The sequence below is a fragment of the Hydractinia symbiolongicarpus genome, chromosome 10 (assembly GCF_029227915.1).
Source record: "Hydractinia symbiolongicarpus strain clone_291-10 chromosome 10, HSymV2.1, whole genome shotgun sequence".
Classification (NCBI taxonomy): domain Eukaryota; kingdom Metazoa; phylum Cnidaria; class Hydrozoa; order Anthoathecata; family Hydractiniidae; genus Hydractinia; species Hydractinia symbiolongicarpus.
The window spans coordinates 7,876,502-7,893,428 of NC_079884.1; the positions used below are offsets into that span (position 1 = coordinate 7,876,502).

General features: G+C 33.3%; 2 protein-coding genes across 2 annotated transcripts; both read right to left on the minus strand.

Annotated features, from left to right (window-relative positions):
- Positions 1–1,424: 1,424 nt before the first annotated feature.
- On the minus strand, positions 1,425–7,754 carry LOC130662362 (hamartin-like). Its single transcript, XM_057461211.1, has 6 exons — positions 7,361–7,754; positions 5,531–5,617; positions 5,106–5,250; positions 4,290–4,447; positions 2,905–2,978; positions 1,425–2,781 (listed from the first exon to the last, which is right to left on the minus strand). The coding sequence occupies exons 1-6, from the start codon at positions 7,568–7,570 to the stop codon at positions 2,091–2,093; spliced, it is 1,365 nt and encodes a 454-aa protein (XP_057317194.1). The 5' UTR covers positions 7,571–7,754; the 3' UTR covers positions 1,425–2,090.
- A 4,663-nt stretch (positions 7,755–12,417) lies between these two features.
- LOC130613048 (major facilitator superfamily domain-containing protein 6-like) lies at positions 12,418–16,633 on the minus strand. Its single transcript, XM_057434366.1, has one exon. The coding sequence runs from the start codon at positions 16,333–16,335 to the stop codon at positions 14,953–14,955; it is 1,383 nt and encodes a 460-aa protein (XP_057290349.1). The 5' UTR covers positions 16,336–16,633; the 3' UTR covers positions 12,418–14,952.
- Between the last annotated feature and the right edge of the window lie 294 nt (positions 16,634–16,927).

Here is a 16,927-nt window from a genome sequence, read left to right on the forward strand (position 1 = left end):
TGCGATAATATAGATGCTAAGCAAGGACAAGGTCAAGTAAGCGCTAGCGGCCCTGCCATAGTAAGAAAAACCCTGGGGGCGAGAATGAAGCAAGAAATGAGTCAATCGTTTTTTCGGAAATGTTCACTACAATTCTTTACAAGACAATGCGTGTTACCACAATAACAACAACAGCATGGAATTTCTTGGGAATTTCCCACATGTGTACTAAGCTATTTCGTATGTTTAGAACGTTATTGCGCATGGGAATAAATTTATGGCGCATCTTAGTTTGTGCAACACTGTTATGTAAGACTCCATGTATATACGAGGAACTTTTATTGCGGTTCGAAACCTCATTTCGGGTCCATGGAAGGGCTTAAACATAATACTTTTTAAAGCAAATAAATACATTTTCCTTTTTATAAAATAGTTTATTGTTATGTATTAATAGTGCATACAGTTAGACGGAATTAGCGTTTCATTATAAAAGATATATCATTAAAGGCCTTTTTCAATAAATACAGCACACTCTAATTTCCGTTAGTCATCTCAACATAAGTGATAACAAAGAAATATGCAAAGTAAATTGTTACAGTTTCGACATTGCATAAATCTCAGTGTAAATATAAATATATTGGATAAAGAAATTTAATCGTTGCAGAAAAGTTAATCGAAGCTAATTAATAACAAAAAAGGGTGGTACCATCAATTCTTTTCACTACTTTTAATTATTAATACTCGCAAAATTCGAACAGAAATATCAAATTCCAGTCCAACTAAAAATTTAACAGAAATTCGGTTATTATATATTGTTATTGATTTCCGTCGCCGCTATGCCGCTTATTTTATATATAGCTAAGTGAGAAAGGTGTGCTGGCTAGCTAGCTATCTCAATTTTTTGTGCTGACTTGGATCTCCTTTTGATTGGTGCTGACATACCTTTCATGAAATTACTTACTTGCTAGATAGCAATGGAGCTAGCTACACAAAATAGTGCTTTGATTGGAGTGCCTTTTTTTTTAAAGAGCAAGCAACAAAAACTTTTATCCTGTCTTGCGTAGTTCTTCCATGACTGGACACTCAACTCCTGTTCTTATGGGAAAAAGGGGGGCTGAAAATGACTTCCAAATGACACTTTGTGGGACTACTTCTATCAGATAAAAAGATATATATTCGCACAGGATTTTTTTTATATATTTTGCAAAAAAGTTGTCGAAACGTGACAAAAATTTATTGTTGCTTGCACTGAGCAGTTGGTGAACTAGTAATTAACCTGTAACAATATATAGTTAGCCGATGCAGGATAATTAGATGCTACGCCTAGTATAATTAGCCGTTAAAAGCTTCTTTGTGTTCTTTACAGCTAACTGCGTCTTTTCCATGTTTTTTCTTGAAATCAAAACAGCTTTGTTGTAATAATATAGACGACATATGTACTGCTAGCTACAGTAAAATTATATCTATTTTGCAAAATCGTTTCTTGTTCTTTTTCTTGGTTTTGATTGAAGCACAACTTTATGTTGATCTATGTAAATATAGCTGGCTATGGGGAGATCGATAACGAAGAAAAGTGAAAATTTAAGTAAAAAGATATATAAGTAGCTGTATAAGCGGCTAATTATACTGTACGCACCGTATATATAATTATTCTGCATAGATAAATAGAATGTCTGTATATTTTATATGGCTAGCCTTACAAATCCTGTCTATTATTTCCAGGAAAGTGTCATAGCTTAGATAGGGATTCTAGTCTGGGCTATGGTAGCATAATATTGAATTGCGCCAAGAGGAATCGAACCCTGTTCTCCCGCACAAAGTGCCAGAGTTATAACCACCAAGCTATGGCTCCATTGAAAACGGTTAACTATTCTGTTACTGGCTAATTATCAGTTCTCCTTGGGCCTAATTTGCTTGAAAATCTTTCTTGAGATCAACCCAAAGTATCACAAAATATTTTTCTAAGATTTCTTAAAAATGACTTGATTTTTAAAAATCTCACGAAATATACCTGTGCATCACGTCGCATGGATTTGTATCTTTGTATTAAATTCCCTAAATCAAAGAGGCAAAGAGAGGTTAAAAAGAGACAATATTTAAACAACCTGGTTTTAATGCAGTTTATGATTTTGTTGTCCTTTGTTAATGCTTCCTCTTTTCGGTGAGGCAGGTGCTGATTGTCGAGCTCTCAATAATTCCTTTTCAACAGGAGTGGAATGACTTGCACTGTTGGGAAGCCAACTTTTTAATAAGTTTTTATGATTAACATTATCAGATGATCCAAAACTTTGAGTCTTTTTAATGTCTGTTCTTTTTAGGCCTGGTGAGGTATTACTGTGAACTGATGCAGTATCACTCGATGACTTACGGTTACTAGGGAGCTCATTCAAATTTGAAATACTGTCACGCAAATGCACATCAGTGTGGTTTTGCTTGTAAAGTGAAGATAAGTCTTGGGTGCTATTACTAGGTGATAACTGTCTTGAACATGGTGGGGTGGTTAGTCCACAGACGTCGGAGGGGTTGCACAGGGCGGCATTGTCGCTAATTAGTGGTTTAGGATCTACTGTATTGTCTACAGTGTTCCTTTTTATTGGTGTTATATAGAGATCAGTCTCTGGCTGAGTAAAAATAGAACTTAAACCAAGATACAGGCCCGAATCTTTTAAGGGTCGATATGATGTCTCTTGTGCCACCTGATGAGAATACACTGCATAATTAGCTTCTTTAACAGAGTCAACAGGATCCAGTGATATCTTTTGACAATCGGCCAAAACATCATGTGGTTGAAAAACTTTCCATCTAAAATCAAGACAATGTGTAAAGGTAAAATAGACAGGACATACCCATCAGGAGAAAGAAGATCCGAATAACAAATCATAAAGAGCATATTGTCATTTCAATATGGATGAAAATCTTACTCACTTCTCCAAACCGGTTTCAGATTTTGGTGTTTCTGTGATCAAATCCGGATGAAATTTTACGAATTCAAACATTGGCTAAAAACAAAGTAAAATTCAATGTATGATTATGTTTCCCAAACATTTTTCTAAAATTATGTTATTTATAATAGATCAAAACATTGGTGATATTTCAGTTTGTTATTATGAGTTGATAACGTGTTTCCTGAAAATTTCACTCTAGTTACAAGGTGTGAGCTTGTATTAAAACGCAAATGTGTCCCATAAGAATGGAAATTTTTGCCTCTCTGAGCACCGACACGGGAGTAGTTGTGTGTTCGAATCTCATCTTGGTAACTATTTTTACTTTTTTTTTGTTTTTTAAAAAAAGATAAGTGTTCGAAAGCGTTATTTAACTAACTAACTAACTGGTAAATTAAAGGTGTTTCCACCAAAGTTTTCAAAAGTAAATGTAGGCAGAATTAAGGTCTCCCCAAATGCCTGGAAAGTAGTCTGCGAAAAATAAAATTTTCACAACAATACGTAAGAAAATATTTTTTAACAGCTATTTCCTTTTTCGAACAATTAAGATTTACTCATATATTATTTTTATTTTGCTCTTTATCACTGAGTGACTTTCTTATACCCTGTTTCCTTTTTCTTTTTTTTTTTGGGGGGGGGGGGTACTGAATTACTGAATTTCGCAAATTTTAGGTAATTTTTGCCAAATTTTTTCTTCCTGTGAGTCAGTTTACCCCAGACTGACGCATTGAAATTTGACTTTTTGAGGAATTTTCTGTTCACAAAGATCTCACAAATCAATTTTGAAAAACAACTGCGTAGTGCGTAACAAATATCATCGCCTATGTGAATAGCGAAATATATGTTGTGTTGTGTCTAACTTTGTAACAAAAATCACAATTTGATAGACAACTTTTTGTAAACTTTATTTGCGAGGTTGTTTGCGTATATCATACGTCTTGTTTCAAATTGCACTTCAGTCAAATTGAACGAAGTGAAAAAAATGTTACACAAAGTGAGTTTCCCTTTGCCTGAACGTGAATTTTACTTCACCCGCAACATTTTCTCTTCGCCCAAAGCAACTCTCTTTTTGCATCAAGTGAATGCTTATACAATCCAGACAGTTTAAGTTCACTACATGTCTTATGTTAATGGCCTCTAGCACTTTGGATTTCATAGAATACTAATAAACTGTCAGTGGCCTGTGGATAAATCCATAGCTCTGTCCGCTCTTTATTTATACCCCATTTTGTGCGTTTCACTACTGCAGTTACCATTTTGCATGACAGACAGACAATATATTATAATATAAATCCAATTACTACTAGACTTATGAAAGTATAATTTTAAAGAATGGCAAAACATAAGTGTACAATTGTTAAAAAATACCTTGATAACAAGTTGAAATACAGGATCTTTTTTTTGTGAGCCAGCAAAACAAGATTTCATGTATGATAAAAAGTTGTTTGGGTACATGGCATAAAGTCGATGGAAGAGAATGTAAACACCGATGTGAAGATGAAGAATACAAACTTCTGGAATTTGACCTGCCAGAATAAGAGTAACTATCAAGTATACAATCTGTAACTATAACACAATGAAGCACTGCTAAAAATAAGCATCAAAAAACATGTATTATGCCTGTAAAACTTTAGAAAGTGTTTGACATTTGAATGTTGATAAAACATGTTGCTATGTTGTGCATATAGAACCAACATACAGGACTTGCTAACAATCTTAGGCACATTGAGTAAAGCATATCTTGAGATGCAAATGATCCTAAAAATCCTATAACTCCTGCATTGTTGATTTCCAAAGAATGGTTCGTTGCAAAAAATAAAACAATTTCACACCATATCCAAACTTTGCTTTTATTTTTCATTACAAAACTTCTGAAAATGCTTTTAAATGAATTTAAAATATCACCAATTTTGTTATAAAACTGTGAACAAGTTTAACGACGTAGTATTCTCAGTAAAAGTGGACTGTTTACACATGAGATGATTTTTACTTACTAGAACAAGTGATAAAAGACGTATACGGTATACATAATAGCATAGTTTAAAATTTAGTTGAGTTGTGTACAAACAACAGACTTCTTTAACAATATCATTTTGTGTTTTGAACGCCAAATTAATTTTGTTCTACCATATCTTTCCAGAAAAAGCCAGAAATTACAACATTTACTTGCAACAAACCATATACCTGATTTGTTAAGTATAAAGCCAGCAGTCCTTACAAATACTTCCAAGATATCTCCATGGTATGATCTGATGATTGCTGGAATACATGGGATCAATGTACATAATATAATAATCCCACTCATGATAAAGACAATATCAGATTCATTCTGAAAATTGAAAAAAAAGAGAAAATATTTTGCACATAACATTATTTAATTTGTAAAAAATGATGTTCTTTTATAAACTTACTTTTAGGAATTTGAGAAAAGTTGCAAAAAAGAGAGGTATTGACAATTTTGTGCAACCACGAAGGCTAAAATAAAATACCTGCTGTCAATACTCAAAGGACAAGAATTCTTCATCAGCTCAAATTAATAATAAAAACGTCTAAACATCTTCAACATAAGTGCATCAAACACCAGCCAAATACAAAGAATTATTGGTTACCTGCTTTCTTACAATTGAGAAAAGAAGCGTGCAAACTTCGGTCAGTTGTCCATGCTTTAGGTGGTCGTTTAGCTTATCAAATAAATACTAAAAACATAACGAAATATCATCCCATTTGCTGCCACCACCTTCACATCCACATGTCATTATAGTCTGAGCTGGCCTTGAAGTGTAGAAAACTGTATACTGCAGAATTCATGTGACCAACTTACGAAAAACGGCTTAAAAAACGGCTTAAAAAACGTTACATTAAAAATAAATAAATACTACAGTACAGTGCAGATGTAAGCGTACGCGTACACTCAAGTTTCACACCTTTTTCTCGGAGGCAGTAGTTGTTTGTCTTTTGTTCTTATTAATTACCTTGCGAGTCTTGTAAGTCTTAACTTGCGCATAACAAACAAAAGATTATTGAAGAAAAATAGCTTATTATAACTGTGCGTAACTATTGTTAAATAGTGTTAACATAACTATTCCCAATAGCATAATTGCAAATGTTATCAACTCTATCAATGTGACACGAAGAGCCATTGTTTAATAGTTTTATTAAATAAAAGTTTTGCGTGGAAACTAAATAAACTAGCGAGAAGGCATTGTTGGTTGCGCAGGTTAAATAAAGCTTTTAAGCGATAGAAATTATTATATTTTAACAAAGATTGAAACTTCAATTTTGATAGAAAAGATTTTTTAGATCACATTTTAAAAGTTTAAAAACGAAAAACGGCGATAGAAATGTTTTTTTAGATCGCATTTTAAAAGTTTAAAAACGAAAAACCGCTATAGAAAAGGTTTTTTTGATCGTGTTTTAAAAAATTTAGACTCTTTCTTTGCTATTAAAACTTAAAACAAAATGTTCTTACCATGAATTTTCGAAATTTTATCCCGAAGGGAAAAGTCCCGAACGCAGGGTTTCTCTGTTTGCGTTGCTAAACGTTGCTTTTCATAAAAAGAACTTTTAAAAGTTTCGCATGTTAAAAAATACGTTTCAACGATAAAGAAATATTACTAAAAGTTTTAAAAGTAGCATTAGTTTTTTTTAAAATATTTAGATTATTGGATTTGTTGTTTTTTAAAAGTGCTTGTGTATATATCGAGATTAAAATCGCGTTACTATAATTAGTTTCGTTGTTAAAAAAAATAAAAATTCAATGGCCTTCATGTTTAATTTTTTCTCGCACAGAGTATTGTTTATAAACAATGTTTCTTGCAATGTTCTTATTTTTAACACAAAGCAATTATTTTCGCGCAATTTGAAAGGAACTCGCTATTCTCGCTATATTATTTTCTTGAATGAAACAGGCCTATCGATAAGAAAATAACACCAGAGCAATAAATCGCTCCCCCAAGGTTACAATAATTAAAACTGGGCGAGCAATCTGAATAAATAGAATAAGTTTAAAAACACAAAGTCTTTTTTATCTATTTTATTTTATCTTTTTTTTATCTATTTTTGTTCTTTTTTACTGTAAATAATAAGAAAAGGAAACATTGATTTCTATGTGAGACGAATTGATATTGCTCAGCCAGAAAAACTATTTTTGGAATTGGGGGAGCAATTCATGGCTCAGCTAGTTTCTCATTTCTCAGAATTGGGCGAGCCTTTGCGTGAGCAAGAGCAATTGCTCTCCCCTTATTGATAGGCCTGATGAAAGCAATTATTTTTGCAAGTTGAGCGTACGCGTACCCTTACCTTTGGACTGTACTGTAAGACAAGAAAATCTTTATTATATAAAGTGTATATAATGATATATTATGTATAATTTTCTTTGAATGTATGGGTTCATAGACAAAGTTCATGGAATACTAAATAAAAATATTAAATCTTTATACCATGGCATGAGTGTCATTAATGCTGATTAGTAACTCTAGCAGTCTATCAGATTTTGTTTGGATGTATCGGTCAGTTATTGCACCCAAGAGATTATGATCACGGGAAGCATATAGTTTTTCTTGAACTGTATTTTTAAAATAATTCACAATTTCCAGGTCATTAGATTCAAGGTATTCGATGATTTCTTGGACATCAGCATTAACATTCATATTTATATACTTTAAAAGCTAAAAATATATGAGCAAGCATATTGTATATATAGTATATATACATAAATTTATCGGTGATACATACAATACAAGGTAGATGATATCATGAAAACCACATAAATTCATACACTGTATTTAAGCTGGGATCAAAAGTTTCAATACAATATCTTCCAGAAGACGGTACCTTATTTTCCACTTTAGGGAAATTTTCTGTGGAGCGAAACGGAAAAGAAAAGCTTCTGAACGTGACAACTTAAAATGTTTATATTATACATCACATAAACAAAAATCTTTTTGTATGTTCTGTTTCATGGAAACTTTTCCTAAAGTGAAATCAGCCTAAGTGAGAATTTTGCCTGGACTAATCATCTAGATGGTTTTAGAATAAACCTCAGTCTTTTTTTTTCAGGAATATTTGAGGTGCGATGATTCGCACGTGTAAATCAAGTAACATGTGCGATGTAAAACGCACGTGCAAAGAATGTTACACATGCGTTACGGGCTCCGAAGTTATTTTTGTGGCGCATTCATTTTGCGGTATAAAAAGTGGAGGACGTTTTAAATTGTGAACCCCAGACATGATGCATGATGATACCGTCATTTTTATATTCACTGTTTATATTTCAGGTCATCAAAAGCAAATAGGCAAAAATATGCTTTGTTTTCAAATTAAAAAAAAAATCATCATTCACGTGGCTTAAATAAAACTTGTGGGTTTCGTTTTTACAGGCATAAAGAAAAATCCATTAGATTTGGACCTGCTATGGTTTCCAATTGTTTTGTCAAATAAAGAAATTATCTACAATTAAATCCATAATAAAATGTCTATTCCGACTGTAAGTGCAGTTTTGCAGACTTGCTTCATCCGTGCTCCGTCGGCGTTCACCTCTGCATTAGTTTAGAACTGCATGGCTGGATTTCTTGGTAAGACCTGGTTACCAATGACGAAGGGGCCAGGCAAAAGAGATTTATGTCTATGTAGTTCTTTTAACTAAGTCAGGAGTCAGTGAATTAGCTAGGATGGTCAGGTTGGCTATGAATAGGCTTGCTCATGGATTAAAAGGACCAGGACTATTCAATAATTTCTAAATCTAAAAGTGTCCGACCAAGACGGAAATCTATCGGACGTTTTGTCTGACGAGTCTCCAAAAATTATTTAATTACAGTCATAAAAACACCCCCATCAATGAAATTGCCACAGTCTTACAACTTTTATAAATTAGTGGTGGGAAAAATGAACATATTGGCATAAATTTAATTTAGTTTATATTTTTAAAAAAATGGATTAAGTACAACAGAAGACAACAGTGAAAAATAAAGCATCTAGGGCATTTTTTAAACAAAAAAATGTAAGGAAAACACAAAGAAAAAGTTATTTAACAAGGATGCTTTCCTATACAATCAATTTTAGCTTTCCAGACAATAAAAAATTGGAAGTGGCATTTTTTATTGTAAAGAGAAATCATGGTTAGTGATATCAATAGGAACATAAAATATCTGTTACGCAGCTTTGCAGATGAAATTTATTTCGCCCACAAAGCTTTAATAGTTTGTAAATAAGATCCAAAATGGACAGTGCACAAAAAAACAAATACTGTAAAAAAGTCCTTTCATTTTTTTTAAAAGATCATGACTATATGTTATTAATATTATATTAAATATTAAAATATTATTGGCAAAAAGTGAGTATATAACGGAACAGAACAAAACTTCAACTTTTTTATTTCGATTAGTGATTTATAATCATTATAATATATATCCTGTAAAAATCACTTACAACTGGAAAAATGAAAAATTAGTTTTACCATCATAAAGATCAGCTTTACTTTGAGTTTTTGAATTTTTTAAGTATTTTGTTTAGAGTAGCCTTAACCAAATTTAGGTGGTAATTTGGAGTTACAGGCAAGTTTCAAGAGTTACATTTATTAATTGATTGATTCCAACTGCAAAATCAGTCAGCCTCAATCTACAGAGCAGGGATCCCCTGATCAAGGCATTAGATCCCCTGAACCCAAGGATGCTGAGATTTACACTCTTGTCAGGTTATGATTGGTGAAATTGTACAAAAAATAACAACCCCTTTTGCAAGGAAAAGAAGAATCAGGGAATCCTAAGTGTGGAAAGGATACGGCAAAGCCATCCAAGATAGTTTTCTTCACTTATTAAAGCTCCTTTGACTAAACTCCCTAGACTCGCGCCAGCACCATAGAAAACGCTAATAAGGGGACTGGACTGTTTCTTTGCGGGGTTATAGCCTGTTCCTATTAAAGATTGGCTATTCGATAATGCCCGTAGAAAAATCCAGAGGCAGAATAAAAATGAAAAGGAAGCATCATTTGAATTTTGATAACGTCAGTAACCAATCAAAAAAAAGAATTAGAGCCTTGTTTTCACGGTGCATGTAATGTGTAGATGTTAAAACGCTGATCAAAATAATGTATAGGATCATATGCTTTCGACGAACGGCTAAGGAGATATAAGGGTTTAAAAATTTTGCTGACGTCAGCAATGGCCCGTCTAAACCCAAAACTTTTTTTTTGGAATTTGTATACCTGTTGCCTTCATCTTGAAACACTGATCAAGAAAATGCATAGGATCATGTACTTTTGACAAACAGTTGCAGATATATTAAGGTTTAAAGGTTTTTTGATGACGTCATCAATCCCTCCATTCCAAAACGATTCAGGGAACCAGGTTTGGAAAATTTACCCAAATTGATCCCAGGTTGTCCCTAGTTACTCACGCAGTGAAAAAGCATTGCCGTCACCGCCTCGTTTCCAAGTCATATAATTTAACATTTCAGACATACATTTTTCACCAACTTCAAAGAAAATTTCGGTGACTTCAAAAAAAATTAACACATCCACTATGACCGTCACATACACTTCGTATTATTATATAAGATAAATCCATAAAAAAACGTACCTCAATAAAAGTGAGTTTAAAGGCCTTATGGTGGCATGAATAGAATTTATTTCTTCATGCCACAATTGTACCTATACTCTCTGCCAGCAAATGTCACGTGACTTTTAAACCAATTACAGGTCCATTTTTTTTCTAATTTAAACCTTTTATATTGTGCAGTTTTAGGAGAGTTCGGAGTGTGCCAAATCGACGGTAACGGCGCAAAAAACATCAGGGCTGTTGAACAAAAAACTTAACATTTTATTAAAACATTATATACCATGTATAATTTATTCTGTGGTACTAAAAGACTACTGAAAAAAAATGTATTTTATATCATTTATTCCATAAATAGCTGTAATAAAATCCCACAAATAATAAACTGAGAGTACAATGACAAAATAGCACCTTCCTTCTTCTCGATAAAATTTAAATGAGAACAATGAGTTTGCGAGCGTTGCATTTCAGGCGCAATTCAGGCAGTTTTGGATGGGTTCAGGCTCTTCTGGGCGTTTACAGACGAAAACCTTAAAAACCCCGAAAAAATTTCAGCTGCTGCCCTCACATATACGGCGCTTTCAGCAAGTCTGCACCCTTGTGGAGAGTTTTGGTCAAAGAAACTAGTTTACCTAATAGTTAGCTTTTTAGATATGCATTCCGTTGTTTACATTTTCAGTGGTAAGCTCCTGCCGGCTTTGCCATTTGTGTGGCAGGAAAATATATAGGGGCGCTAGGTGAGGCAAAGTAATTATCAGTCTATTTCTTTACAAAAAGGCATTTAAAAGACTTTAAGGACAGTTCGATTTGCTAGCTAGCAACAAAGTCATAAAGCAGCTATAGTTAGTTAGCAGGGCTAACTTTGACTCATATGTCACAGAGCCAGATGTTTCATACGCTTAGATGCCATAGTTAAATAAAAAAAGCAAATTTTTGCAACATAATTACCATATTGAAAATCATAGCTCGACAACTATAGCAGAGCAGAGCAGACGTTTGTTTCGCTGCTGCACCGACGCAGCCATTTTTAAATTTTATATCACGAGATTTTCTTATCGGATTTCCTGTTTGGATTTCGTGAAAGTCGGATTTGCGAAAGTCGCCTAAAACGATATCGTCGTCAAACCGTGTCAAGAAAAAATCTTTTCTTATGACTATGCAGTAACAAAAGAACCAGCGCTGCTTACATTTGAATATCCTTGTCCCCGGGGTTTGTTGCCTGATGCCAAAGCCGCTAGCGCTGACATGTTTAAAAAGTTAAGAATCCCTGGAAACGTTGAGATTTGAAAAAAACACATGCGCCAAAGACTTGATTGATAGATAGATATTTCGCCTAAGTTACATGAATATATTAGTTTTCAATATAAATGGAAAGTAGAAAACATTATCATATTTTATCACCAAGCCCCAAAGTAAGCTAAACAATATGGAGTCACTTAACAAACGCTACTCTTAATATAGAAAATAGTGATAGTATATAATTAAATAAAAGAAGAGTTAAAACGTTATTGCTTAAAAATATGTAGCTTTGTCAATGGCGACATTAAGAAATTCCAATTTGCTCATAGCCATCCTCGTCTCCAGGGTTTGTTGCCTATGTCAAATCCACTAGCGCTTACTTGAAGGCCAAACAAGTTTTTTTGTCGCCGGCCTGATTTCGCCAGCCTTTGCCAAAAAGGCAAAAAACTCCTTGGGACAGGATTTTTTTCTTTTAATATTAAAAAAGCTTTCTATAGGAAAGGACTTCTGCAAGAAGAATGTAATTTTGGTGAAGTAAGATTGATATTAATATAGTTGGGTTTTGAACTTCTAATAGTCAGAGTATTTTTAGAGATACGGATTTTGTGCTTGAAGGTAATATGCGATAATATAGATGCTAAGCAAGGACAAGGTCAAGTAAGCGCTAGCGGCCCTGCCATAGTAAGAAAAACCCTGGGGGCGAGAATGAAGCAAGAAATGAGTCAATCGTTTTTTCGGAAATGTTCACTACAATTCTTTACAAGACAATGCGTGTTACCACAATAACAACAACAGCATGGAATTTCTTGGGAATTTCCCACATGTGTACTAAGCTATTTCGTATGTTTAGAACGTTATTGCGCATGGGAATAAATTTATGGCGCATCTTAGTTTGTGCAACACTGTTATGTAAGACTCCATGTATATACGAGGAACTTTTATTGCGGTTCGAAACCTCATTTCGGGTCCATGGAAGGGCTTAAACATAATACTTTTTAAAGCAAATAAATACATTTTCCTTTTTATAAAATAGTTTATTGTTATGTATTAATAGTGCATACAGTTAGACGGAATTAGCGTTTCATTATAAAAGATATATCATTAAAGGCCTTTTTCAATAAATACAGCACACTCTAATTTCCGTTAGTCATCTCAACATAAGTGATAACAAAGAAATATGCAAAGTAAATTGTTACAGTTTCGACATTGCATAAATCTCAGTGTAAATATAAATATATTGGATAAAGAAATTTAATCGTTGCAGAAAAGTTAATCGAAGCTAATTAATAACAAAAAAGGGTGGTACCATCAATTCTTTTCACTACTTTTAATTATTAATACTCGCAAAATTCGAACAGAAATATCAAATTCCAGTCCAACTAAAAATTTAACAGAAATTCGGTTATTATATATTGTTATTGATTTCCGTCGCCGCTATGCCGCTTATTTTATATATAGCTAAGTGAGAAAGGTGTGCTGGCTAGCTAGCTATCTCAATTTTTGGTGCTGACTTGGATCTCCTTTTGATTGGTGCTGACATACCTTTCATGAAATTACTTACTTGCTAGATAGCTATGGAGCTAGCTACACAAAATAGTGCTTTGATTGGAGTGCCTTTTTTTTTAAAGAGCAAGCAACAAAAACTTTTATCCTGTCTTGCGTAGTTCTTCCATGACTGGACACTCAACTCCTGTTCTTATGGGAAAAAGGGGGGCTGAAAATGACTTCCAAATGACACTTTGTGGGACTACTTCTATCAGATAAAAAGATATATATTCGCACAGGATTTTTTTTATATTTTTTGCAAAAAAGTTGTCGAAACGTGACAAAAATTTATTGTTGCTTGCACTGAGCAGTTGGTGAACTGGTAATTAACCTGTAACAATATATAGTTAGCCGATGCAGGATAATTAGATGCTACGCCTAGTATAATTAGCCGTTAAAAGCTTCTTTGTGTTCTTTACAGCTAACTGCGTCTTTTCCATGTTTTTTCTTGAAATCAAAACAGCTTTGTTGTAATAATATAGACGACATATGTACTGCTAGCTACAGTAAAATTGTATCTATTTTGCAAAATCGTTTCTTGTTCTTTTTCTTGGTTTTGATTGAAGAACAACTTTATGTTGATCTATGTAAATATAGCTGGCTATGGGGAGATCGATAACGAAGAAAAGTGAAAATTTAAGTAAAAAGATATATAAGTAGCTGTATAAGCGGCTAATTATACTGTACGCACCGTATATATAATTATTCTGCATAGATAAATAGAATGTCTGTATATTTTATATGGCTAGCCTTACAAATCCTGTCTATTATTTCCAGGAAAGGTCATAGCTTAGATAGGGATTCTAGTCTGGGCTATGGTAGCATAATATTGAATTGCGCCAAGAGGAATCGAACCCTGTTCTCCCGCACAAAGTGCAGAGTTATAACCACCAAGCTATGGCTCCATTGAAAACGGTGAACTATTCTGTTACTGGCTAATTATCAGTTCTCCTTGGGCCTAATTTGCTTGAAAATCTTTCTTGAGATCAACCCAAAGTATCACAAAATATTTTTCTAAGATTTCTTAAAAATGACTTGATTTTTAAAAATCTCACGAAATATACCTGTGCATCACGTCGCATGGATTTGTATCTTTGTATTAAATTCCCTAAATCAAAGAGGCAAAGAGAGGTTAAAAAGAGACAATATTTAAACAACCTGGTTTTAATGCAGTTTATGGTTAAATTGTATTCTTTTTTCTTATTTTTAAAGCGTACTTTCCTTTTCAGATCAGCTATTATCTAACCTTGCACCATCACCATTTTGAAAAATGTTTCAACAAGAGAGTAAATTTTGAAGGCCTAAATACTGAAATGCTAGTATGTATTTTTTGCTGAATTAATAAACAATGAACTACTTCATCATTCAAATTGAGCTCGTTCAGAAGTTATTATATTCGAATCGTCCAGTTTCTACATAACAAGATTTGTATTCTGGAATTTCCAGAATTTTCCTGATCACTTTTAAAAATATCCAGTTAAAATTTTAACTGTTATTGTAGAATACTTCATATAGCTATGTAAAATTTTTATTTTTTATTTATTGAGTTGTATTTTAACATTGCAGGTTAGTTACAAAAATAGTTAGGAATCGTGATACTTGTGATTTATTTACCCATAATTCTCCGTTTTCACGGTCTACTTTAAATTTCAAAATCTTTCAGGCTAATGATGGAAATCTTAAAGCCACAGGGCTTCTTATTTTCTTTGACGAACGGATATTAAATGATAGATCAACACCACGATTGTCCATACACTAAAAACCATTCCTACTATTCTAAAGAAATATCGCCCACCGTAAATTTCATATAAATATCCACCAACGAAAATAGCTATGGCAGGTCCTAATGCGTAGTGGATGCTATTGAGCAACCCAATCATAGTACTTCTTACTTCCCTTTCAGTTATCGTGGTCACCTTTTCTATAGCTGATGTCCAAAACAACGCAACGCCTAAGCATTTCATGCCTTGTAATGGTAAAACAAGCCATGGATTTTCCACATATGAGATCAAAATATATCTAATAGCGTGGGAAAGAGAAGCTATTATTGTGGCTGGCATAGTGCCACCGAGAAACTTGATTATACTTGAAGAGAATGCAAGAAACACCAATTCAGTCGCACATGCTACTGTCATGGATACTCCCATGATTAATTTCGTTGAGTTCATATATTCTTCCATGAGCAAATAAACAAATCCAAAGTTAATTCCAGTTGCTATGGAGTTGACAACAACAGTTAGAAAGAACATCCAATTTTCTTTATTTTTCAGCACTACAAGCACCTGTGAAAATACCTGATTATTAGACTTGTTTGGGTTGGTTTGCCAATCTCCTTGATTGAATAAAATCAAACCAACTGGGATTAAAAGAAGAATTGAAGGTAAAAATACAAAAAATATGGCTGTGTATTTTGACATGTGTTCAGGAGTGTAGTTATCGGCAGCATATCCTGCTAAAAGATTTGCCAAACCAAAGCCTATCGATCCCATCATTCGTTGACGTCCATATGTCGCGTCATTTTGACTTGATTTTACGACATTAACGACGGCAGAATCAACATAACCGATTAAGGGGTCATCAAATGGTGCAGAAATTGACCCTATCACCAACATGGCGTAGAAGACGTGTGTTGATGATGTATTTGTGTCATCGATAGCGTTCGGTTGAACTTCTTTTCCGTTGCATGCAAAATATTTAGCAATCCATGGACTAGGAAATATAAATAAGGCAGTGCCTAAACATAGAACTACAAATATTACTCTTCTGTAGCCTGTATAATCTGCTAACAATCCCCAAATTGGTCCTACACACATTGTTATAAGCAAACGTGTTCCATATATAAGACCAGCTTGACTTGTAGTGAGACCAACTGATATTAGAAATGTGTTTATGTATGGCATATAACTTCCAAAATAAGCGAAAACAAGAAGATAAACTAATTTAGATGGAATCATGCGTTGATCGATGATATCACTATGTTTATCTGTATGATTTTCCAAGCTATCCTCATCTATAAGGAATGCTTCATGCTCTTTACAATCCATATTCTTTACCACAAGAACTTGATATGATTGTTGCATGAAAAATAATATCTCGCTTCTATTAATTACTCGTTATTTAAACCTGTGGGATATGATATAACAATAAAACGTTGGTGTTTTAATCTCAGTTTCCTTTATTACAAGAAATACATTCAAAATGTTTTTACTCAATTACCATCTAACGTTTTTTTTGTCTATTTTACGAGAACATGTAGATCATGCGATATTACTAATTATATGCTTTTTATATTTTTTTATTATTTTTATTTTAATAGGTGTGGATGATGATATTTTTCTGTCGTGAAGAAAGATATCACCTGTTTAAAAAAATTAACCACAATAAAAATGATTTATGAGAAAAGTCGAAAGAGGCTGCAAGATTTCTTTGTTTCACATTTATGTGCCGCATTATATCAAAATAGACGGAGGCGAATAGTTAGGGCGAATACACATTAGATATACATGATATGGGAGGGCTGAGAGCTTAGAATGTTATCTAGATAATGTCTAGGAATCTTTCTAATGATTTTGGACTTCTTTTAACTGATTACAAATATTTAAAAGTTTTTTTCAAAGTGGTATACGGTTAACAATGTTAACCCTATACCACCTTTTTTATTGCGTAATACAA

Coding starts and splice junctions, on each gene's coding strand:
- LOC130613048 (XM_057434366.1), bottom strand. CDS start 16,335: ATGCAACAATCATATCAAGTTCTTGTGGTAAAGAATATGGATTGTAAA.
- LOC130662362 (XM_057461211.1), bottom strand. CDS start 7,570: ATGAATGTTAATGCTGATGTCCAAGAAATCATCGAATACCTTGAATCT. Junction 4,448..5,105: donor CTTTATACTTAACAAATCAG/GTATATGGTTTG, acceptor TTATTCTGGCAG/GTCAAATTCCAGAAGTTTGT. Junction 2,782..2,904: donor TCTGAAACCGGTTTGGAGAA/GTGAGTAAGATT, acceptor TCTTGATTTTAG/ATGGAAAGTTTTTCAACCAC.